The sequence below is a fragment of the Oncorhynchus tshawytscha genome, linkage group LG11 (genome assembly GCF_018296145.1).
Source record: "Oncorhynchus tshawytscha isolate Ot180627B linkage group LG11, Otsh_v2.0, whole genome shotgun sequence".
NCBI lineage: Eukaryota > Metazoa > Chordata > Actinopteri > Salmoniformes > Salmonidae > Oncorhynchus > Oncorhynchus tshawytscha.
Window position 1 is genome coordinate 47,877,384 of NC_056439.1, and position 22,813 is coordinate 47,900,196.

At 43.2% G+C, this 22,813-nt stretch overlaps 2 protein-coding genes across 4 annotated transcripts; one reads left to right on the forward strand and one right to left on the reverse strand.

Annotated features, from left to right (window-relative positions):
- Positions 1 to 206: 206 nt before the first annotated feature.
- im:7136021 lies at positions 207 to 3,332 on the reverse strand. 2 transcript variants are annotated; one of them, XM_024437817.2, is made up of 4 exons: positions 3,098 to 3,331; positions 1,977 to 2,183; positions 1,422 to 1,638; positions 207 to 1,238 (listed from the first exon to the last, which is right to left on the reverse strand). In XM_024437817.2, the coding sequence occupies exons 2-4, from the start codon at positions 2,128 to 2,130 to the stop codon at positions 1,034 to 1,036; spliced, it is 576 nt and encodes a 191-aa protein (XP_024293585.1). In that variant the 5' UTR covers positions 2,131 to 2,183; positions 3,098 to 3,331; the 3' UTR covers positions 207 to 1,033. The 2 variants fall into 2 exon arrangements, with proteins under 2 accessions (XP_024293585.1, XP_024293584.1); XM_024437816.2 differs by having other exon boundaries at positions 208 to 1,238; positions 2,464 to 3,332.
- mis18bp1 (MIS18 binding protein 1) lies at positions 3,272 to 22,243 on the forward strand. 2 transcript variants are annotated; one of them, XM_024437814.2, is made up of 17 exons: positions 3,272 to 3,378; positions 3,750 to 4,600; positions 4,715 to 4,849; positions 4,973 to 5,262; positions 7,533 to 7,606; positions 7,713 to 7,837; positions 13,461 to 13,551; positions 15,536 to 15,645; positions 15,807 to 15,973; positions 16,608 to 16,686; positions 16,808 to 17,834; positions 18,584 to 18,756; positions 19,179 to 19,318; positions 19,782 to 19,927; positions 21,066 to 21,153; positions 21,613 to 21,661; positions 21,769 to 22,243. In XM_024437814.2, the coding sequence occupies exons 2-17, from the start codon at positions 3,874 to 3,876 to the stop codon at positions 21,870 to 21,872; spliced, it is 3,525 nt and encodes a 1,174-aa protein (XP_024293582.1). In that variant the 5' UTR covers positions 3,272 to 3,378; positions 3,750 to 3,873; the 3' UTR covers positions 21,873 to 22,243. The 2 variants fall into 2 exon arrangements, with proteins under 2 accessions (XP_024293582.1, XP_024293583.1); XM_024437815.2 differs by lacking the exon at positions 3,272 to 3,378 and having other exon boundaries at positions 3,394 to 4,600.
- The last annotated feature ends 570 nt before the right edge of the window (positions 22,244 to 22,813 follow it).

A 22,813-nucleotide genomic window follows, 5' to 3' on the forward strand; every position in this document is an offset into this window, starting at 1 on the left:
CTGAGTGGAACTACACGTTTCAGACAAGATTGTAGGCGCAATTCAAGGTTATGGGTTGAATACCTACAGGGATCACAGACACCTACTAAAGATGTATGCACTATTTGTGCTATCAGATGATTCTAAACAGCCCGAGAGCCACATTGCATTCTAAAAGAGTGTCAGTCCTTTATGACCAAATAGTCAGAATGACGAGTGCACGCTACAGGTAAATACATCCCAACTTCTGATCACAATGGCACATTGTGGGAGGGTGAACTACCCGATAAACTACACATCTGTGGGTGACAACAAAAGTATCAAATGAGAAGTGTGCATACATTTGTCCTTCATTTCACATGCCAGGGCACTTCCTAATTTAATTCAACACAGGTGGGATATGTGGAGGGGTATGCAGCTTTTGAAATGCAACTCTCTGGACCATCACAAAGTTAGCAATGCAATGTGCTCCAACAGGCAACAGGAAGTTATTGACAGACCGACTCTTTGCCATGTGTGTTTACTGCCCTCTTGAGGCAGCATAGTAGAAGACGGGATGAGGTGCACAATCACTGGAGACTCGACACATCAATTCAATAGTAGTTGTGTTCAACAAGAGAGCTTTCAGTATTTCAACTGTAACATGTTTCTTTAATCAATCTTAGAACTGATAAGCTAATTGTATTGTCAATTGTATTTTCTTTCATCAAAAAAGTTGTTTTTGTGTACAATCATTTATTCTGTTTAACCCAATCAAAGGGTACACAACAGATTCAAACAAAAAGTATTGCATAAAATGGCTGTTCCTGTGTTATGAACTGTTTGTTGTTTTGCTCTATACAAAGAGTCTGTTGACTACTGACCTCAGAGGTATTGACTTACTAAACGTCCTCATAATTTCAGCTGTTTCCTTTTTTTTGCATCAGCCAAGTTGGCATCGCAAACGTACCTAAAATGATTAGCAAGCAGTTTTGTATAATTTCACATGTTAAACATGTGCTGTTGAAAACATGGGCTACAGTCTACCAGTGTTCACTTCCTTTTAGTCTTAATGTTAGTAGTGAGTACAGTAGCAGGTTGTGGGATCTCTCGGGCCCAGAGAATGGATGATTTGGGTTCTGTGGTTGGTCAGGACCTGCAGCTTGTGGATCAGCTGCAGAAGGTGAGGACTAGGACTGTGTGCATCAAGGATCTCCAACTGCTCCAAATGCTTCAACTGTTGGAGGCTCAAGAACTCCTTCTCTGGTACATTGTAGTGTCTGAAAGAGTAGAATAGAAAAGTGAGTCAGAATATCTGCTTGGCTTAAATTAATGAGTCAAACCTTTGGAAAATGCGCACATTAGTCACTTAACATGTAGACACTTAATTAGGAGTTCACCAGTAACTTATTACTACATCTGGGTTCGTACCACAACATAGATGTCAGATGTTAATATCTCACCGCATTTTAAGGGTCATGAGCTGGGGGAATAGTTTGGGGATCTCTCCGATGCTGCTGCTGCTGTTATAGCTGCATGGATCAAAGTGCAGATACAAGAGGCCTGAAGCCTGTTTCCCTAGAGCCTTCATGTCCTTCTGCTCCACCATCACCCGCTGCAGAGTTAAACTGGTCACTGTGTTGGGAATGGAGTGAGCATAAGCACTGACGGGATGGCCTTCTGGAAAACAAAACATAGGACAGTCAAACATCTCCAAATGAAGCCACAGGACAGTCAGGACTCCATACTGCTGCCCCGTACCCCACCAACTGTCAGACTCGTAACCCCACCAACTGTCAGACTCGTAACCCCACCAACTGTCAGACTCCATAGTGCTGCCCTGTAACCCTACAAACTGTCAGACTCCATAGTGCTGCCCCGTAACCCCACCAACTGTCAGACTCCATAGTGCTGCCCCGTAACCCTACAAACTGTCAGACTCCATTTTGCTGCCTCGTAACCCCATCAACTGTGCATGACATGGAAAATGCTAGTTTGGCAGCTGGCGAATCACATACTTGCAATGTTGAGAACTGCCAGTTGAGGGAGTTCCCTCAGCCATGTTTTCAGGTGGCACCTGCTGGGATCCACGTCCCTGTCTCTGTAGTCCACAGCTAGACTCTGCAGGGAGGGGAGGCACTTCAGCGCCTCTTCAGGTAAGGTGGGGTCCATGTAGTCAAGAAGCTCCAGACTGGTCAAGCCAGGTTGGCCGACCTGTGGATCATCTAAAGACAGATTTTGTCATTGCTGAATTTAATAACTTAAAATGTATGATGATATAGGCTAGTACAGGCATATAACTATATATCAACATGGACTTCACACACTAGCTAGAACATAGGCCTATGGAGTAGCCTAATCTGCTTGTGAAAACCATGTGGTAGGCTACGCTTAGCTAATCATTCACTGTTTCAACCATGTTTTGTATGAGTAGTAAAAAAGAAACTTGGGTACTGTACAATCAAAAGCTGTTGTCTTGCGTTGTAACTTTGCAAAGGGCCTCACCTGGAAAGCCATTTGTTTTATAAATATTAAAATAATCATCTGGGAGAGAGCCATGTTGTGTTCCCATTTTCAAAGACAGATGCTTCAGATGTGGCAAGCGGTTAAGCATTAGGTGGAATATCTGTCTTGGGATAGGATGATTGCCTTCGTGATAGAGTAGAGACGTCAGGTGGGAGAGCTTTGAGACAGCACTAACAATATCTGATCTTGGAGCACAGTGCATCTCGCACACACTAAAATGTGTCACTTGCTGCAGAGGCACAATTGCATCAGACAGTCCCTGGCCACAGCGACACCTGCGAATAGCCAGCCTCTTCAAATTATGAAATTGCTTGAGAATTTCAAAGGCTTTCACGTCGAAACAATGCTCCACGGCTATTGTGGTGAGCCAAGGGAGCGATAGGGCAAGCTGTTTCCATTCTTTCAAACTTGCCTTCTGTACAACAACTGAGCTGATTTTCCTGCGGCGAAGAGTTGTCCAGAACTGCGAGGTGTAGGCACACAGCTTTTTAAGCACCACTGTGTTGCCTTTCCAAAGGGACCAGTGGTCAACCATTTTTTTGAAATATTTGCAGCATGATCTAATGTTTAGTTTGTCTGTTGTTGATAGATATCCAAACACGTGGACCCATACCTCCGATGGTAGTTGTGCAGCTCCCACCGTACGAAATGCCATACCTAAGCAATTACTGCAATGTTGTTCTTCTATCCTGCAGGCATTCACAGGGAAAAAAATCGTTTAACAGTAAACATCCCACAACATTATGCGACTATATGCGCACATTTTGTTTTTCTTTTTGGCAGCAAGTTCCAAGGCCATCTCAGTGAACGGAAGTTGTTTGCGGAAGTGACGCATTTGAAATCACCGTCCAATCACGCGACATTCGAGGGAAGTTCAAATTATGGTTCTCTGCGGTGAGTAACGTTAGTTAGCTATTTTACAGTTTATAATCAATGCATACATTCACAAATAGTATGTAATATAGAATACATATTGAGTAAATCCGGAGTAAGCGCCAATCAAATAATTTACTTTTGAAACGGCATATGTCATTTTAGCAGCAAACTGGCTAAAGTTGTTAGCTGGTTATCCATTCGTAGGCTTTCAGTTTTTAGCTAACGTTAGCTAGCTAGCTAGTTGGTAGCTTGCTGGGTCAACTAGCTGATGGTCACTTTGTTACTACCTCGTAATTCAACGACAGTACGATGTAAGCTATAGCAGCCAGCTAGCCTAGTATAACCAGATTCCAGCAAATAAATAATTATCTTCTGTTTCCCCCCCATAGAAACCAGCAATCAATGGAACATTTTTAAATGATCAGATCGTGGTTGCATATAGCTAGCTAGTTTACTTCAGTGGCTCCAGTTGACATTCCTCTACATATCGTAAAAAATCGATCGTGAAAAAACATGTTTACCCCGTCAAGACACAGAGAATCAACTTATTTTCAAGAAGAAGACACAGTTGGTAGAGACCGAATTATTTTCCCTGCATTGAAGGCTTTTAGGACAAGCGATGTGATATCCAGGGAACTCGAAAGTCCAGCCAAGGTATTTGCGAGGATGAAAGCTAGAGTACAGGCAGAGATAATACCGGTTGAGAACGAGAGGACCAAAACGCCTAACCCCGTGAGAGAAAAGCGAATCCAAGAAGAACATGGTGGAGTAATGAGCTCGCCTAGAAAACGACATCAGCATTTGGTGAACAATGAACAAAAGGAAACCGAGGACCATGAATTCACTTATGATGCAGAGGTTCTGACCCTTTCACCTTTTCAATCGCCAAGCCAGGGTTTAACACATTCACACTTTATGGTCCACCCCCAAGACCTTCAACGACAGTCACCGTTGAAAGACATGGGTAGTAGTGCGGTCAAGCCAACCAACATAAATGCACAAAAGCAAGGCCCAGCTCTGGATGCTTTCTCAACAAAGTCCCAAAGGAAAGCTTTGTCATACCCGCACACTCTGCTCAGCTCAAATGACACCCAACGACCAACACCCCTCAAAGACTTAAAAAGTGCCTCCCAGACAACCAACATAACTACACCAGTGAAAAGGTTAAAGTCAATGGAAGATTGCAATGGAGAAATTACATTTGGGGCACACAACATTGTACACGATGAATCAGTTTTCAGTAAGTTGTTTCAATTATCCTCAATTATTGTGTCAGTCAAGGTTGCTCGGTTGTCAGAATACTTTAATTTATGACTTTGAGAAGTAAAATGATTTGTTTTTGTTTTCTGCACAGGGTCCGAAGTTGTTTTGGATGGACTGCCATGCCTGGATTCTAGAGCAAATACGTTTGCTCTTCTGAAAGAGAGAAGACGAAAAAGGGACCAACAAGACGGTTATCAAGAGAGCAGCCGGGAGGATCCCATGAAAGGTGACAGCTAGAAATGCAGAGTAGTGACTGGTCTTCTGATTCTAATGGCTCAAACGCCATACGTGAACTGTTATCAACCTGTGATGTCGACTCAACAAACCATCAACCGCTTTCTCTTTACAGGATGTGAGCGCAGCGTGTCGACCCGTGCACAACCCACAGTGGGCACCGGAGAGGACGTCAGTGTGAACGTGACCAGTAGTGTGCCCACTGGTCTATCAGAGACCAGCATTCCGTCGAGGCCAGATGCCGGCCTTGGTCAGTGTGAGTTTTACCATGACAAGCCTCCCCCCAGGCCCTTCCCAGACCTGGTGCACGACCTCCTCCTGCAGGTCTCACCGAAGATCTCCATCCCAAAGAAGCAGGAGGCTGTATTCCGAGCCAAGCACATAGCAGAGTCCACTGGATCCAATGTAAGTAGATGGTCTTGATGATGCCGCTTCCTTTGGATTTGTAGGCTGATAACTGGTGCTGTTTCCTCTGAGTTCATTGCTTTTAGCTTCGTATTTTTGCTGGGAGGTAATGTTTTCTTGTATGGCACTTAAGTTTTCTATCAGGACTTGAATAACCATAGATGTATACTTATATACAGTGGGGCAAAAAAGTATTTAGTCAGCCACCAATTGTGCAAGTTGTCCCACTTAAAAATATGAGAGAGGCCTGTAATTTTAATCATAGGTGCACTTAAACTATGACAGACAAAATGAGGAAAACAAATCCAGAAAATCACATTGTAGGATTTTTAATGAATTTATTTGCAAATTATGGTGGAAAATAAGTATTTGGTCACCTACAAACAAGCAAGATTTCTGGCTCTCACAGGCCTGTACTTCTTCTTTAAGAGGCTCCTCTATCCTCCACTCGTTACCTGTATTAATGGCACCTGTTTGAACTTGTTATCAGTATAAAAGACACCTGTCCACAACCTCAAACAGTCACACTCCAAACTCTACTATGGCCAAGACCAAAGAGCTGTCAAAGGACACCAGAAACAAAATTGTAGACCTGCACCAGGCTGGGAAGACTGAATCTGCAATATGTAAGCAGCTTGGTTTGAAGAAATCAACTGTGGGAGCAATTATTAGGAAATGAAGACATACAAGACCACTGATAATCTCCCTCGATCTGGGGCTCCACGCAAGATCTCACCCCGTGATCACAAGAACGGTGAGCAAAAATCCCAGAACCACACGGGGGGACCTAGTGAATGACCTGCAGAGGGCTGGGACCAAAGTAACAAAGCCTACCATCAGCAACACACTATGCCGCCAGGGACTCAAATCCTGCAGTGCCAGACTTGTCCCCCTGCTTAAGCCAGTACATGTCCAGGCCCGTCTGAAGTTTGCTAGAGAGCATTTGGATGATCCAGAAGAAAATTGGGAGAATGTCATATGGTCAGATGAAACCAAAATATAACTTTTTGGTAAAAACTCAACTTGTCGTGTTTGGAGGACAAAGAATGCTGAGTTGCATCCAAAGAACACCATACCTACTGTGAAGCATGGGGGCGGAAACATCATGCTTTGGGTCTGTTTTTCTGCAAAGGGACCAAGACGACTGATCCGTGTAAAGGAAAGAATGAATGGGGCCATGTATCGTGAGATTTTGAGTGAAAACCTTCCATCAGCAAGGGCATTGAAGATGAAACGTGACGGGCCTCCCGGGTGGAGCAGTGGTTAAGGGCGCTGTACTGCAGCGCCAGCTGTGCCATCAGAGTCCCTGGGTTCGCGCCCAGGCTCTGTCGTAACCGGCTGCGACCGGGAGGTTTGTGGGGCGACGCACAATTGGCCTAGCGTCGTCCGGGTTAGGGAGTGCTTGGTCGGTAGGGATGTCCTTGTCTCATCGCGCACCAGCGACTCCTGTGGTGGGCCGGGCGCAGTGCGCGCTAACCAAGGTTGCCAGGTGCACGGTGTACCCTCCGACACATTGGTGCGGCTGTCTTCCGGGTTGGATGCGCGCTATGTTAAGAAGCAGTTTAGTCTGGCTGGGTTGTGTATCGGAGGACGCATGACTTTCAACCTTCGTCTCTCCCGAGCCCGTACGGGAGTTGTAGCGATGAGACAAGATAGTAGCTACTACAACAATTGGATACCACGAAATTGGGGAGAAAAAGGGGTTTTAAAAAAAAAGATGAAACGTGGCTGGGTCTTTCAGCATGACAATGATCCCAAACACACCGCCCGGGCAATGAAGGAATGGATTCGTAAGAATAATTTCAAGGTCCTGGAGTGGCCCTCTCCAGATCTCAACCCCATAGAAAATCTTTGGAGGGAGTTGAAAGTCCGTGTTGCCCAGCAACAGTCCCAAAACATCACTGCTCTAGAGGAGATCTGCATGGAGGAATGGGCCAAAATAGCAGCAACAGTGTGTGAAAACATTGTGAAGACTTACAGAAAACATTTGACCTCTGTCATTGCCAACAAAGGGTATATAACAAAGTATTGACAAACTTTTGTTATTGACCAAATACTTATTTTCCACCATAATTTGCAAATAAAGTCATAAAAAATCCTACAATGTGATTTAATGTTTTTTTTTCCCTCATTTTGTCTGTCATAGTTGAAGTGTACCTATGATGACAATTACAGGCCTCATCTTTTTAAGTGGGAGAACTTGCACAATTGGTGGCTGACTAAATACTTTTTTGCCCCACTGTAACTATTTAATGTCTATTGCTTGATAGGTTACAGGGATTCACCTTAGACACTGGCTCTTGAAGAGTAGGAACGACAGGTTTTATGTGGATGGTGTCCGTGAGTAAGTAGAATTTGTTTCTCGGAATCATATGAAGTTCACTAACACATTATTTTTGTAAAAGCAAACATTGATTCACTTACTTAGTCTGCCTCTGCTTTCCACCAAGGGATAACAAGATGCCCTGGCACAGCAACCTCATCGCAAAGCGAATCTCAACCACACACCTGAAGACTGCTTCTGGCAGCATTTACATCCTGGTGGGAAAGATGGCCCCGGATTTCAGCGGAACTCGTAAGTCAGAAATAATCAGCCATTTTGGAATATTGGGAAAGTGAGACTCCAGAAATATTGGGACAGTGACACATTTTTTTGTTTTGGTTCTGTACTCCAGCACTTTGGATTTGAAATGAGATAATGACTATGAGGTTAAAGTGCAAGCTCCGCTTTCATTTTGGGGTATTCTCATCCATATTGGATGAACCGTTTAGAAATTATAGCAATTTTTGTACATAGTCTCCCACTTTTAGGAGACCAAAAGTATTGGGACAAATTAACTTATGTGTATTAAAGTAGTAAAAAGTTTACTATTTGGTCCCATATTCCTATCAGGCAATTACATCAAGCTTGTGACTCTACAAACCTGTTGGATGCATTTGCTGTTTGTTTTGGTCGTGTTTCATGTTATTTTGTGCCCAATAGAAATGAATGGTAAATAATATATTGTGTCATTTTGGAGTCACTTTTATTGTATACCGAACAAAAATATAAACAATATGTAAAGTGTTGCTCCCATGTTTCATGAGCTGAAATGAAAGATCCCCAGAAATGTTCCAGCATAGTTGAAAGATGAGGCATTGAAATCCTAAAATGGTGTCCAGAAGAAATAGGTGGGATTGAGCCGGGGGATAAAATGACAATCAAAAAGAAACATTGAAAAAATAATCATTCTACCACTAAAAAGGAAGGGTGTTACATTCAATGCCTGTTTGGGGTATTTTGTGTCGATGCCCCATATGCTGATGCCAAGGAGGCGCTCACACACACACATGTAAAAATAGTGGCACACACAGTTAGCCATGCTGTTTTAATTTGATTTATCTTTGATGGCTTTTGTTTTACATTGTTATTTTGTTGTTCTTGCCTCTTTTTTTCCTCTCTCTCTTTTACTTGTGGTTGGCACATCAGGTGGGTAGTTTGTTTGGGCAGTGATGGTGCTTCGGAGGGGGACAATACAGTGAGCTCAAAGTATTGGGACAGTGACACTGTTGTTGTTTTGGCTCTGTGATCCAGCTCTTTGGATTTGAAATTATACAATGACTATGAGGTTAAAGTGCAGACTGTCAGCTTTCATTTGAGGTACATTTTCGTCCATCTCGGGTGAACTGTTTTGAAATTACAGCACTTTTTATACATAGTCCCAAATTCGAATCTGTCTAATCGAATAGAATCCACTGATTCTGAATTGAAGATAAATACTTTTGCTAAGAGTATTAATATATTATCGATTTACTGACCAGTCTCCCCAAATCTCCCATCAATGCTATTTCGAGGGTTCATTTTTATATTAATGTAATGCTTTTTCAACCATTCCTGAACCTGAGACCAGAAACAGGCTACCTGAGGGCAATACCAGAACAAATGGTCTATTGATTCTGTATCCTCACAACAAAAGCTGTGATGTTTGTATTTGAGCTGAAAAGCATAGTGTGAAATCTTGTGTTGTTTTATATATCAGCAGATACAGTATTCATACCCCCTTGACTTTAACCAAATGTTTTGTTTTAAATAATCTTTATTTAACTAGGCAAGTCAGTCAAGAACAAATTCTTATTTACAATGATGGACGACGCTGGGCCAATTATGCGCCGCCCTATGGGACTCCCAATCACGGCCAGATGTGATTCAGCCTGGAATCGAACCAGGGACTGTAGTGATGCCTCTAGCACTGAGATGCAGTGTCTTAGATCGCTGCGCCACCTGGGAGCCCGTTGTTGCATTAGTCTTAATTCAAAATGGACTAAATAAAAAAATCTCATCTACACACAATACCCCATAGTGACAAAGTGAAAACATGTTTCACCTTTGGCAACGATTACAGCTTTTTGGGTAAGTCTCTCAGAGCTTTACACATCTGGATTGTACAATATTTTATTTTTCCAAATTCTTCAAGCTCTGGCCAGTTGGTTGTTGACCATTGCTAGACAGCCATTTTTAAGTCTTGCCATAGATCAACATTTTAAGAATAAAGTCGGAGTTATATTTCAAGATTAAAGTAGGGTATTTGGTTAACTGTATGCCTCCCTGGCACCATTTGAAATGCCTGCAGTTAGATGACCTGGTGAAACTATACTTTAGAATTGGCTTTACTTTCTCTTCTAGCACAAAATAATCATATTATTAGAGGTAGGACTATTAGGACCTGGAAGAGGTTGTGCCACAGATTATTTTCAGGATGAGGAACCACACGGATGAGGTAGAGACAGGTTGGTTTTGTATGTATGTGGTTGGTGGGGTCGAATACACTTGTTCAAACAGGTGTCACACACACACTGTATCCCCAAAGCAATACCATTCTAACGGCCATGGTGCGTTGTCAGACTGCAAAGGGACATGGAGTTAAGGGTATCAGTCCCTGTTATGTGCCCTTCGAATTCGCTACAATGTTATCCTCAATCCCCTGCATATGCCAACACTGTGCATAGTGTATTTGAGAGAGTAACTGCTAGGACAACGAAAGGTTAACTTATAAATGTGTGCGTAGTGGCATGGTGTTTTTATATAGGCTCCACCTCCAATGAAGCAGTGTTCTAGGCCTGTGATTTAATATCTTGTTAATGTAGGTCACGGATTGTGTAGAGAAGGATTGGTGCGTTGCCTTTGGGCTCAAGGGCTGCCCCCAAACCCCTGTCATGCACTTTCCATACCCACGGGGCAGGGGTTTGGGTAAAGCCCCACCTGAGTTGGGTTATAATCATGAAACGCAAAATGACTAACAGCCAACTGGTCTAGCCCACTAGCCTCCTATAAGGTGAACCAGTGGTAGCCTAAATTAGTGCTATAGCAGAGACAAATAGCCTAGAACGGAGACGATGCCCCTGTTTTGGGATATGCGTCCTTGAAGACATCACCGATAGATGGATAGTGAAAGGAGATATTAGTCTTGGCTACCAACCAGGTTATGTCAGATCAGTGATTTATTTCTTTATAGCCTGTAATTTATCTAATAGGCTTATATTTAGACCAATGACTATTTCAGGAAAGGGAGAATCCACCCATGAATATATTCAAACAGCGCCTCAGATTAGCGGGTTTGCGCGTGCAGGAGTGGTCCTTGAGTTGCCTTGTCCCACAGTCACTTGTGTAAAACCCTTGCCTCATTGTTCATTCCTCCTGCAGCGGTTGGATAGGTACTTTCACTTGACCACTGTAACTGTTCGATTAGCCTACAGGTTAAGGTACTCAATCGAGTGGGTCGCTATATGTTTATATTGTGCTGAAAATAGCGGTGTTGTAGTGAATTTGGAGAGCAGTTTGTCATGGGACACACAGTTAAAGTCAGAAGTTTACATACACCTTAGCAAAATACATTTAAACTCAGTTTTTCACAATTCCTGACATTTAATCCTAGTAAAAATGCCCTGTCTTACCTCAGTTAGGATCACCACTTTATTTAAAGAATGTGAAATGTCAGAATAATAGTAGAGAAAATGATTTGTTTCAGGTTTTATTTATTCAATCACATTCCCAGTGGGTCAGAAGTTTACATACACTCAATTACTAATTGGTAGCATTGCCTTAAACAATTTAAACTTGGGTCAAATATTTTGGGTAGCCTTCCACAATAAGTTGGGTGAATTTTGGCCCATTCCTCCTGACAGAGCTGGTGTAACTGAGTCAGGTTTGTAGGCCTCCTTGGTCACGCACACTTTTTAAGTTCTTCCCACAAATTTTCTATAGGATTGAGGTCAGGGCTTTGTGATGGCCACTCCAATACCTTGACTTTGTTTTCCTTAAGCCATTTTGCCACAAGTTTGGAAATATGCTTGGGGTCATTGTCCACTTGGAAAAACCATTTGCAACCAAGCTTTAACTTCCTGACTGATGTTGCTTCAATATATCCACATAATTTTCCTACCTCATGATGCCATCTATTTTGTGAAGTGCACCTGTCCCTCCTGCAGCAAAGCACCCCCACAACATGATTGCGCCACCCCCATGCTTCACGGTTGGGATGGTGTTCTTCGGCTTGCAGGCCCCCCCTTTTCCTCCAAACATATCGATGGTCATTATGGCCAAACAGTTCTATTTTTGTTTCATCAGACCAGAGGACATTTCTCCAAAAAGTATGATATTTGTCCCCATGTGCAGTTGCAAACCGTAGTATGGCCGTTTTGGAGCAGTGGCTTCTTCCTTGCTGAGTGGCCTTTCAGGGTTATGTCGATATTGGACTCATTTTACTGTGGGTATAGATACTTTTGTACCTGTTTCCTCCAGCATCTTCACAGGGTCCTTTGCTCTTGTTCTGGGATTGATTTGCACTTTTAGCACCAAAGTATGTTCATCTCTAGGAGACAGAACACGTCTCCTTCCTGAGCGGTATGATGGCTGCGTGGTCCCATGGTGTTTATACTTGTGTACTATTGTTTGTACAGATGAACGTGGCACCGTCAGGTGTTTGGAAATTGCTCCCAGGGATGAACCAGACTTGTGGAGGTCTACAGTTTTTTTCCTGGGCTCTTGGCTGATGTCATGCAAAGAGGCACTGAGTTTGAAGCTAGGCCTTGAAATACATCCACAGGTACACCTCCAATTGACTCAAATGATGTCAATTAGCCTATCAGAAGCTTTTAAAGCAATTACATAGTTTTCTGGAATTTTACAAGCTGTGTAAAGGCACAGTCAACTTAGTGTGTGTAAACTTCACACCCACTGGAATTGTGATACAGGTGAAATAATCTGTCTGTAAACAATTGTTTGAAAAATTACTTGTCGTGCACGAAGTCGATGTCCTAACCCACTTGCCAAAACTATAGTTTGTTAACAAGAATTGTGTTGAGTGGTCGAATAACGAGTTTTAATGACTCCATCCTAAGTGTATGCAAACTTCCGACATCAGCTGTACACATGGTCTCCAGGATCCCAAGAGAATTCCCATTATGCACAGAGTTTTTGGAAGGTGTTCGTCTAGGCTACGCAGCAGAGCGTTGTAGTGAATTGTGAGGACAGACTGACAGTGACTCCTGTTTGAACCAGTTTATTAGATCATTACATTGTTAGCCATGTTTGTTTTGCTCCTACTTTTTACCCCTTTTGAAAAAGTCTAAGGATGTGAATACTTTCTTTAGGCACTGTACACACTGTGCCATGGAATCAGTCTATACAAAAATCTATTTTTTTTGCAATCAGTGTGGCGCAGCTGTTAACATCCTGGTCCTCAAAGGAAACTGGTATACTTTCTATTTATGGTATTTTTTATTCCTCAGACAGTTTTGATCCTTTATATTGGGCAGACAGGCAAGTTCCCAGCCTCATCCCACTGCCACCTCCATTTTGGGGGTAGTGCTGTAACCAAATGGTTGTTATCTTGGATTGAGCAGACCTTCCCAAACATTTCTAATAACTCCATGTAAGACATGACACTACCATTCCAATTTACAATTTTCATTTAAAAACTAAGTATCCTTCTCAAACATATTTTCCATAAATACAGGTCTTTCATCAAACACTACATTTGAGTTCAACCATAATATTAGTTTTTCTCTGGGTGATGACATTTTAATTGTACCCAGCTCTGTATTGCCTGTTTCAGAAAGAGATACATTAAACAAGGTTTCATTTTCAATGAACCCGAAAATGAGAACTGTCAATCTGCATAAATGCTTTCTTGTTTTTTGTGCCTTTTCTCCTTGACCAGAACTCCCAAAATGGCTGTTGAAGAAGTTTCTCTTTGGCTTTCCAACGGATTGGAAGAAATACCTTGAGCTCTTTTTGTCAGAGCCGAAAGGGTACGTTGTGTCACTGTGGTCCGAACCGTTTGTATCAGGCGTTTCAGAGGAGGAGTGCCGATCTAGGATCTGGTCCCCCTGTGACCGAAATGTAAAATTGATCCTAGAACACTCCTCCTCTGAGAGACTTTATACAAATGGCTAATGATGGGGGGGGGGATCAGTAAGTTACTTATATTGTTTTCAACTGTATCCACTATTATTTTTGCGCTAGTCAGCTGTACCTGCACCAAAACTGTGAGTAAGACCTTTAAATAGGTCAACATTCACAAATCCCAGGACCAGACAGATTACCAGGATGTGTACTCCGAGCATGCGCTGACCATTTTCAAGCTCTCCCTGAGCCAGTCTTTAAAACCTTATTGTTTCAAGCAGACAACCATAGTTCCTGTGCCCAGGAACGCCAAGGTAACCTGTCTAAATCACTATCGCCCCGTGGCACTCACATCTGTAGCCATGAAATGCTTTGAAAGACTTGTCATGGCTCACCTCAACACCATCCCAGAGACCATGGACCCACTCAAATTCAGATACCGCACCAAAAGATCCACAGATGACGCAATCTCTATTGCACTCCACACTGCCCTTTCACACCTGGACAAAATGAACACCTATGTGAGAATGATGTTCATTGACTACAGCTCAGTGTTCAACACCATAGTTCCCTCAAAGGTCATCTCTAAGCTTTGGACCCTGGGACTAAACACCTCCCTCTGCAACTGGACCCTGTACTTTGACGGGCCGCCCCCGGGTGGTAAGGGTAGGTAACAACACATCCGCCATCCAGGGGTGCGTGCTCAGTCCCTTCCTGTACTCCATGTTCACCCACGACTGCGCGGCCACGCACGACTCACACCATCATTAAGTTTGCAGACATTACGGTGGTAGGCCTGATCACCAACGGCAATGAGACAGCCTATAGGGTGGAGGTCAGAGACGCCAGGACAACAACCCCCCCCCAATATTAGCAAGACAAAGGAGCTGATCATGGACTACAGGAAACAGAGGACCGTTGTGATGTGTTGTTGCCTACCCTTACCACGGGAGCTTCAAGTTCCTTGGTGTCCACATCACTGAGGCCCTATCATGGTCCAAACACACCAACAGTCATGAAGAGGGCATGGCAATGCCTATTTCCCCTCAGGAGGCTGAAAAGATTTGTCATGGGACCTCAGATTCTCAAAAGGTTCTACAGCTGCACCATCGAACATCCTGACTTGTTGCATCACAGCCTGGTATGGCAATTGCTCTGCAAAATTATCAAATTCCAGCCATCCAAGTCATAGACTGTTCTCTCTGCTTCCTGCACGGCAAGCGGTACCAGAGCGTCAAGTCTGGGACCAACAGGCTCCTGAACAGCTTCTACCCCTAAGCCATAAGACTGCTGAACAGTTAATCAAATGACCACCCAGACTATTTACATCGACCCCATTATTATTATTATTTTTTTTTTTGCACAGGCTCAATGTACACACTGGATTCTAACCACACACTCACTGATACTCCAACACACACATGGACACACACAAAACACACATTCACATTCCTTCACACTCTTCATACTCTGCTGCTACTATGCATAGTCATTTTACCTCGACCTACATGTACATATTACCTCGACTAACCGGTGCCCCCGCACATTGACTCGGTACTGGTACCCCTTGTATATAGTCTTGTTATTGTTATTTTATTGTGTTACTATTTTTCCTTTTAGTTTATTTAATTTAACACATTTTTCATACTTAAACAATGTAGGTTTTTTTTAAGAACTTGTAAGGAAGCATTTCACGGGAAGGTCTACACCTATTGTATTCCACGCATGTGACAAATACATTTCATTTCATTTGAAAGCTCCTTATTTTTCTTTCATAGCTTGTTCTCCATTTTATTTGAAAAGAAAATCTTCTCCCTTTGGGCTACTCAGGTTGAACACTGTAGTCATATCGGTTAACATCCAGTCTTTCTGTTGGGTCTTCAAATGCAGTTCAGAAGGTAAAAAGGGGAGCAAGGGCCTGATAACACCCCGGAACCAAAACCACCTCTCCACCAAGACGCAGGACAACACATCCCAAAAGCCCAATGCCACTAAGAGATGTGAGTCCAAAAGTTGGCATCACAAATGCTCACTGTATTTATACTGGCAGTTACATGTCTGTTGTTTTCATCAAGATTCGATTCATTGCTATTTCTCTGAAGAGACTTTCTTCCTGTTTGTTTAATCTTCCTGTTTATGTTTAATCTTCCTGGTCCTGCAGCTGCTCGTTGCTGTGCCACCAGTGCGGTGAACGGTGCTAATGTTTCCCGGAGTGGCCGCCTTATCAAACCTCCTCTGGAGTACTGGAAAGGGGCCAGAGTCCTCTTGGATTCCGACATGAACGTCACCATTCATGGGGGTTATGACGATTCGTCTATGCTTTACTCTGTAAGCTGTTCCATGGACCTCTGCTTCAATTAGTCTTCTGTTGTAGAGCACCGTATCTCCCCAGCCATTCTACCTATTCTATATATTGTTCTAACACATCTGAGTCCACTAATCACCAAGCCCCTTCATTAGTTGAATCGGGTGCTCTAGTTGTGGAATTACATTCAACACGTGGAACGGCTGGGTGTAATCAGAGGTTTGGGACACTGCATCCCACTGCTGTTTGCCTCTGAATCTAAGCAGGGTTGGTCCTGGTCGGTTCCTGGATGAGGGCCAGTAGGAGGCACTCTTTCCTCTGGTCTAAAAACAAATATCCCAATGCCCCAGGGCAGTGATTGGGGACATTGCCCTGTGTAGGGTGCCGTCTTTCGGACGGTACGTTAAACTAGTGTCCTGGCACTTATCGTAAGGGTAGGGTTGTTAACCCCGGTGTTCTGGCTAAATTCCCAATCTGGCTCTCATACCATCACGGTTACGTAATCATCCCCAGCTTCCAATTGGCTCATTCATCTCCCCTCTCCCCTGTAACTATTCCCCATGTCGTTGCTTTACATGAGAATGTGTTCTCAGTCAACTTACCTTGTAAAATGAAGGTAAAATAATTAATTGCTATACTATTTCCCTACTTTCTCAGCAAGTCAGCACACCTGTAGCCAGAGTACTGTTAGACGGACCACCAAAACCGGCCAAGGTTTTCTTACCTCCAGCGGAAGGTATGTTTAAATATATATATATATATATACATAAGCCTTGGAATGCATTTATCCTCATATTCCAGCTGCAACAAAGATGGGGACTACATTGTATTTGACAGTGTTATGTTGTGTTCTACAGAGCGGCTGCGAGGTGACACTAGTGAAGAGGAGACTATGCCTCTGAGAAAGGTGAAGGCTTATCACCGGCCATCGAGGTCAAAGCCAGAGGATAAGTCACCTCACAGGGCCCCCAAGTCTCGGTGGTGTAAGGCTGAAGACAACGTCCTTTCCAGGGTCCCCAAAAGGCCCAAGAACGCCAGCCGAGAGCCTCACAGGTCCATGTCTTTGGAGAACCCCTCTCACAGGTACCGAGGAAAACCCAATGAAGCAAGTCCAAACTCTCAGTGGTCTAAGCCTGAGAACCCCTCCACCAAGGGTCCAGGCAGGCCCAAGAGGGTCAGCCCAGCATCTCAGGGGTCCAAGTCTGAAGTGATCCTCTCTCCCAAGCTCCAGGGTCGGCCCAGGAAGACCGGCCAAAGATCTTGGAGTGCAACGGCGCCTGCCGCGTATGCAGACCATGCCCCACAATCCCCTCCACGTCGCTATCTCCGGGGTGCTAACAAACAGCACAGCGATGACTCGGACAAAGCCAATACATCCTCAGAGCTGTTACCAGTGAAACAAGTCAATCATTCAGAAAAAGTAGACCCTCCGAGAGTGCTTGATTTGCCAAAGAAGAGGGTCCGTCGTCAGATGCTCCCAGCGAAACTCCTGGATGACATTGTGAAAGATACGGTGAAACCTGCGCCCACAACGACCTACCCACGGAGGCTGACGCGGAATAGGAACGTTCAGTATGTTAGTCACATTACTGACAGAGAGTCCCAGTCTGATGACGACTTCACACAGAAGAAAAAGCCCAAGGCAGTCAAAACGGGACCCATAAAGTCACGGGGTACGATAACACGTGGAAGGGTTCTGGAAGATTCTCAGACATCATCGGGTGGTTCGTCGACTTCCCAGGACGACTGTAAGAAGAAATGGAGTAAAAGGGACAGTCCACTGACACTGAGAGGAAAAGGCAGCAAGTTCCTCAGGGTTCAGCAGAGAGAAAAGGAAGAAAATGGAGATCAGTGGACAGAGGCAGAACTGTTGAAATTACATGAGTAAGTTTGCTACAGTTGTCTTCATAGTGGTATTATGTACAAACAAATGGCAGTGAGCAGCCAAATGACTATAATATAGTAGACGAGAAAGTATGTCATCACTCTGTTTACTCAACTCTGGTTAAACAATAGTCTCCTTATATAATGTACAATGTTGAAGAAAAGTTTCAAATTAGCTAGCATGCTAGCATACGTGCAACGTAGGGCCTCCCGGGTGGCGCAGTGGTTAAGGTCGCTGTACTGCAGCTGTGCCACCAGAGACTGGGTTCGCGCCCAGGCTCTGTCGTGACCGGGAGGTCCGTGGGGCGACGCACAATTGGTCTAACGTCGTCCGGGTTAGGGAGGGCTTGGCCGGTAGGGATATCCTTGTCTCATCGCGCACCAGCGACTCCTGTGACGGGCCGGGCGCAGTGCGCGCTAACCAAGGTTGCCAGGTGCACAGTGTTTCCTCCGACACATTGGTGCGGCTGGCTTCCGGGTTGGATAGCGCTGTGATAAGAAGAAGCAGCTTGGTTGGGTTGTGTATCGGAGGACGCATGACTTTCAACCTTCGTCTCTCCCGTACGGGAGTTGTAGCGATGAGAGAAGATAGTAGCTACTAAACAATTGGATACCATGAAATTGAAGAGAAAAAGGGGGAAATTTAAATTTAAAAATGTATATTAAAAAAAAAAAAAGTGTGCAATGTGCCTTGTTTATACAGAAACAGGAGTGTATGTCAACTTCCTGTGTGTACGTTTGGCTTTCAGGGCTGTGACGTCACTTCCTAAACACACTTCTGACTTCTGGGTGAACGTTGCCATGGAGGTGGGCAGCCATTCAGCTGAGGACTGCCAGAAGCAGTACAATGCCCAGGCCCCCACTTTCTTGGCACCTTCCAAGGCCACCAAGAAAAGAGACGTTCTGCAGAAGAAGGAGCCAGGTAAGTTACCTTGTCTAGCATTTTTATCCTTAATAAATCCATCAAGGCATCTTGATGTACCAAGACAGTCCCTGTACCAAGACAGCTTCTGTGATTTACACATTTACTTTTAAATGTTAAATCACAATCTATACAATCTGTCCATTTAATAAGATTTGTATTTATTACGGATCCCCACTCTTCCTGGGTTCCAGCATAATTAAGGCAGTTATACCATTTTAAAACATTAGAATACATTCACAACAGATTTTACAACAACATTAAGTGTGTGTGTTTTCAGGCCCCTATTCTACTACCACATATCTACAACACAAAATCTGTGTATAGTGCTTATGTTATTTTGTGTTTGTATGCATGTGCCTATGTTTGTTGCTTCACAGTCCCCGCTGTGACAATGTCTTTATATTATATTTCAACTGTAGTGGTGGAACCACCCCGGATAACTGCAAGGAAGGGCACGCTGAAGCGGAAACAGCAGGTGCGAAAGCTCCTGGACCACATGCCCAAAGACGACCACGATGACATCTTCAACAGCTCGCCCATGCAGAACAAGCGGGTGAAGGTGTGTTTCCGCCTGGGGTGCACCATTTCAACCACTCAGCAATGTTTAGTTTTTTTAAAAGTTCTTTTGGAAAATATTGCTTATATATGCACATCATGTGGTGCTGGAGGTCAAAGAATACATTCAGCAAAATTCAAAGAAGTCTCTGAACACACATACTTTTTTTGGTTACTACATGATTCCATGTGTTATTTCATAGTTTTGATGTCTTCACTATTATTCTACAATGTAGAAAATAGTCAAAATAAAGAAAAACCCTTGAACAAGTAGGTGTTATAAAACTTTTTACTGGTAGTGTAGAGAGATTGTCATGTTGCTTTCATGTGCAAAATATATATTTAACAGCAGCTGATAGATTGCTTGTGTACCAAATTGATATTTCAAGACAGCCGACAGCTTAAAAGAAGTCTTGTAGCAATCAGAAATGGAGTGCCAGAACTGAATGTGCCCTCTTGTGAATTAGTTGCCCACAGTGTCTCCCAATGGGAAAGAAGATGTGTTCATGGACTCTGAGCATGACCCACAAACCCCCAGCTCATCAAGATTCCCATCAGTAAAAACTCCTCAGTGTCTCCACATCACCCCCGGCATGATGGGCTCTGTGAACAGGTAAACGCTCAGTTGGTATAGCATGGTGACCCTGGCCTGATGGGCTCGGGGAACACAGTGGGGACACGGTGGTACTCATCTGGTAGAGCATGGCCCTTGCAATGCCAGGGTAGTGGGTTCGACACATCTGAAATCAGGCTACCTGATGGGACTTTTGATAAATGCAGAAAATCGCCAATCAAAATAAACGTTTTACCACAGGGACCATGTTATTTTTGCGAAGCCTATTTGATTCTTTACGTTTATGTGAAAACTATTTCTAAGATGCGTACTTTGTTTTTCCGAACTCACTTCACTTGCGCATAAACACGAAGTGTACAAAACATTAGGAACACCTGCTCTTTCCATGAGACTGACTCGCTGAAAACAATGATCCCTTATTGATGTCCCCTGTTAAATCCACTTCAATCAGTGTAGATGAAGGGGAGGAGACATGTTAAAGAAGGTTTAAGCCTTGAGACAACTGAGACATGGATTGTGTATGTGTGCCATTCAGAGTGAATGGGGGGAGGGGAGAAAAAAAAGTGCTTTTGAACGATGTATCGTAGTAGGTGCCAGGTGCACCGGTTTGTGTCAAGAACGGCAACGCTGCTGGGTTTTTCACGCTCAACAGTTTCCCCATGTGTATCAAGAATGGTCCACCACCCCAAGGACATCTAGCCAACTTTGGCTGTGGGAAGCATTGAGTCAACAGGGGCCAGGATCCTTGTAGAGTCCATGCCCTGATGAATTTGGGGGGGTGCGCAACTCAATATTAGGAAGGTGTTATTGATGTTTTGTACACTCAGTGCTGATCAAATACACTGCTGGAATGCAGATTTAAGCTGTTTACATGTCCTGATAGATTGATCAGAAAAACAGATGTTTTAATCTGCGCATGCTCACTTCGATTTGGACTTTTCTCCAATTTTAAGATGAGTAGAATAAGGTGTTTACATTTTCCCATACAAGGTCTTCTACCATAATCAGTTAATGTTGAATTATTAGTGTGCATGTAAACGTAATTGACATGTTTTTGAATCAGTCACTCATAGTAGCCTGTTATTACAAGAGAGGTGATACTACCAGTAAATAAATGAATGATTGTTGGTTTTCTCACCATTTGTAAAATCAGAAACTTTTCATCAAATTTTTCCAGAGACAACGATGACAGGTATATCTACCAACTTCAAAAAAGAATGAAAAAAGGCCAAGCAAAGCTGCACAAATTGGGGGCTGCTTCAAAGGTAGGCTGTTTTGAAAGGAATATTTCTGAGGAGCTTATTGACCAAAGAAGGGCCATATATATACATGCACACACACTGTATTTCTGGGGCTATTGTGAAAATGAACTCGTCTCAAGGATGACGGGAACAACTGTCTAGTGTAGTGCTCTGGGGAAAATGTGAGTCGGGAGAGGAGACCTTTTTAAAGTAATTCAATCATAAGAATATGCCAATAGAGTTCTTATTGTTAAACAGGATGTATATACCACAGGAGGCTGGTGGCACCTTAATTGGGAAGGACAGGCTCGTGGTGATTGGGTGGAGCGGAATGATTTGAATGATATCAAACACATGGTTTCCGTTCAATTCGCTCCGTTCTAGCTGTTATTATGAGCCGTCCTCCCCTGCGCAGTCTCCACTTATATATAATATACAGACAGACAGAATTTTATTCGATGTTTTTCTGCATTTTCCATCTAGTACATGCCAACTCCATCAGCCAAACGTGTTTTGAAGAGATGCAATACCGGTAAGTGTTCTTTTGAATTATGATTTTGTCTTGATGTATTTTTATACTTTCATAACTTGAGAATTTGTAAACTTTATTCACTCAATAATGTTTTACTTGTGTTTCAGCGGAGAATGATTCTTTTGTGGTGTGGGAAATGTTCCCTGACAAGGAGGACCATTCAGGGGAAAGTGGGGAAGAAGAGGATTATTATTTTATGGATGATGACTGAGCTGCAGATTCACCATGGTTCTCTTCACTAGACTCCAAGCAGGCTGAAAAGGGGAGGGACCTAACTGAATTTATCTAATAAGAAATGCTAGTTTTCCTTGCAAAACGTTTAGCTATCGTTTGTACTAATGAATACACCCTGTTTGGATTATTACGTTTTAAAACAGGACATGAAATGCTGTAGCATTGTCAAAAGTTATACATACACTGTATAGTTGTCAATTACGTTCTGTGATTCAATCCCCACTGCTGTTTTAAAATGTGTTTAAAATGTTTTGTTTATATATTGTGCCACTAAATGCAGAGGCTTTTTACAATAAATGTTAACTCTAGTTCTTTGCACGACTCCAATAAATTTTGACTTCTTTTTACGTATTAGCAAAACTATTTTAGAGGTATTTGTTTGGTGTTGAGAATTTTTTGGTTGGGGGGGTTGCGATCAGAACATTTTTGCCCTTGCTACAGTCTGCTATATCGGTCTGCTAGTACAGGACTAGCAAAGGACCAGTGCACTACTTTTATGATTCTTTTTTTATTTTTTATCAGGGGTGCTGCAGTACCCCAACTTCCCACAGCTATGGCAGCTATAGCAGAGCCCCTGTGTCCTGATATGCAGCTCAGACTGATCAAGACATTTTGTGAGCAAACAATCCAATTGTTGCAGAACCAATGAAAAATAAGTTTTTTTTCTACACACAATATATAGTGTCAACTATATCACCTTTTACATATTACTGAACAACATATAATGTTGGTATATTACAAATTATAGAGTATTTCCATCATGAAACAGCTCATCACATAATCTATTTTCAGGACACCAGAAGACAGGGCTCATGTAGGCACGATTGGCCCCACAGAGAGGTTGGAGCGAACATTTGCTTTGGGGCAGCAGAATGTGGACAAACTGGAAGACCTGTTGCTGGAGCCAGAGTCTGCACA

Coding starts and splice junctions, on each gene's coding strand:
- mis18bp1 (XM_024437814.2), top strand. CDS start 3,874: ATGTTTACCCCGTCAAGACACAGAGAATCAACTTATTTTCAAGAAGAA. Junction 7,607..7,712: donor TATGTGGATGGTGTCCGTGA/GTAAGTAGAATT, acceptor CTTTCCACCAAG/GGATAACAAGATGCCCTGGC. Junction 13,552..15,535: donor TTTTTGTCAGAGCCGAAAGG/GTACGTTGTGTC, acceptor CTTCAAATGCAG/TTCAGAAGGTAAAAAGGGGA.
- im:7136021 (XM_024437816.2), bottom strand. CDS start 3,139: ATGGCATTTCGTACGGTGGGAGCTGCACAACTACCATCGGAGGTATGG. Junction 2,184..2,463: donor TAAAACAAATGGCTTTCCAG/GTGAGGCCCTTT, acceptor ATCTGTCTTTAG/ATGATCCACAGGTCGGCCAA. Junction 1,239..1,421: donor CTCATGACCCTTAAAATGCG/GTGAGATATTAA, acceptor CTACTCTTTCAG/ACACTACAATGTACCAGAGA.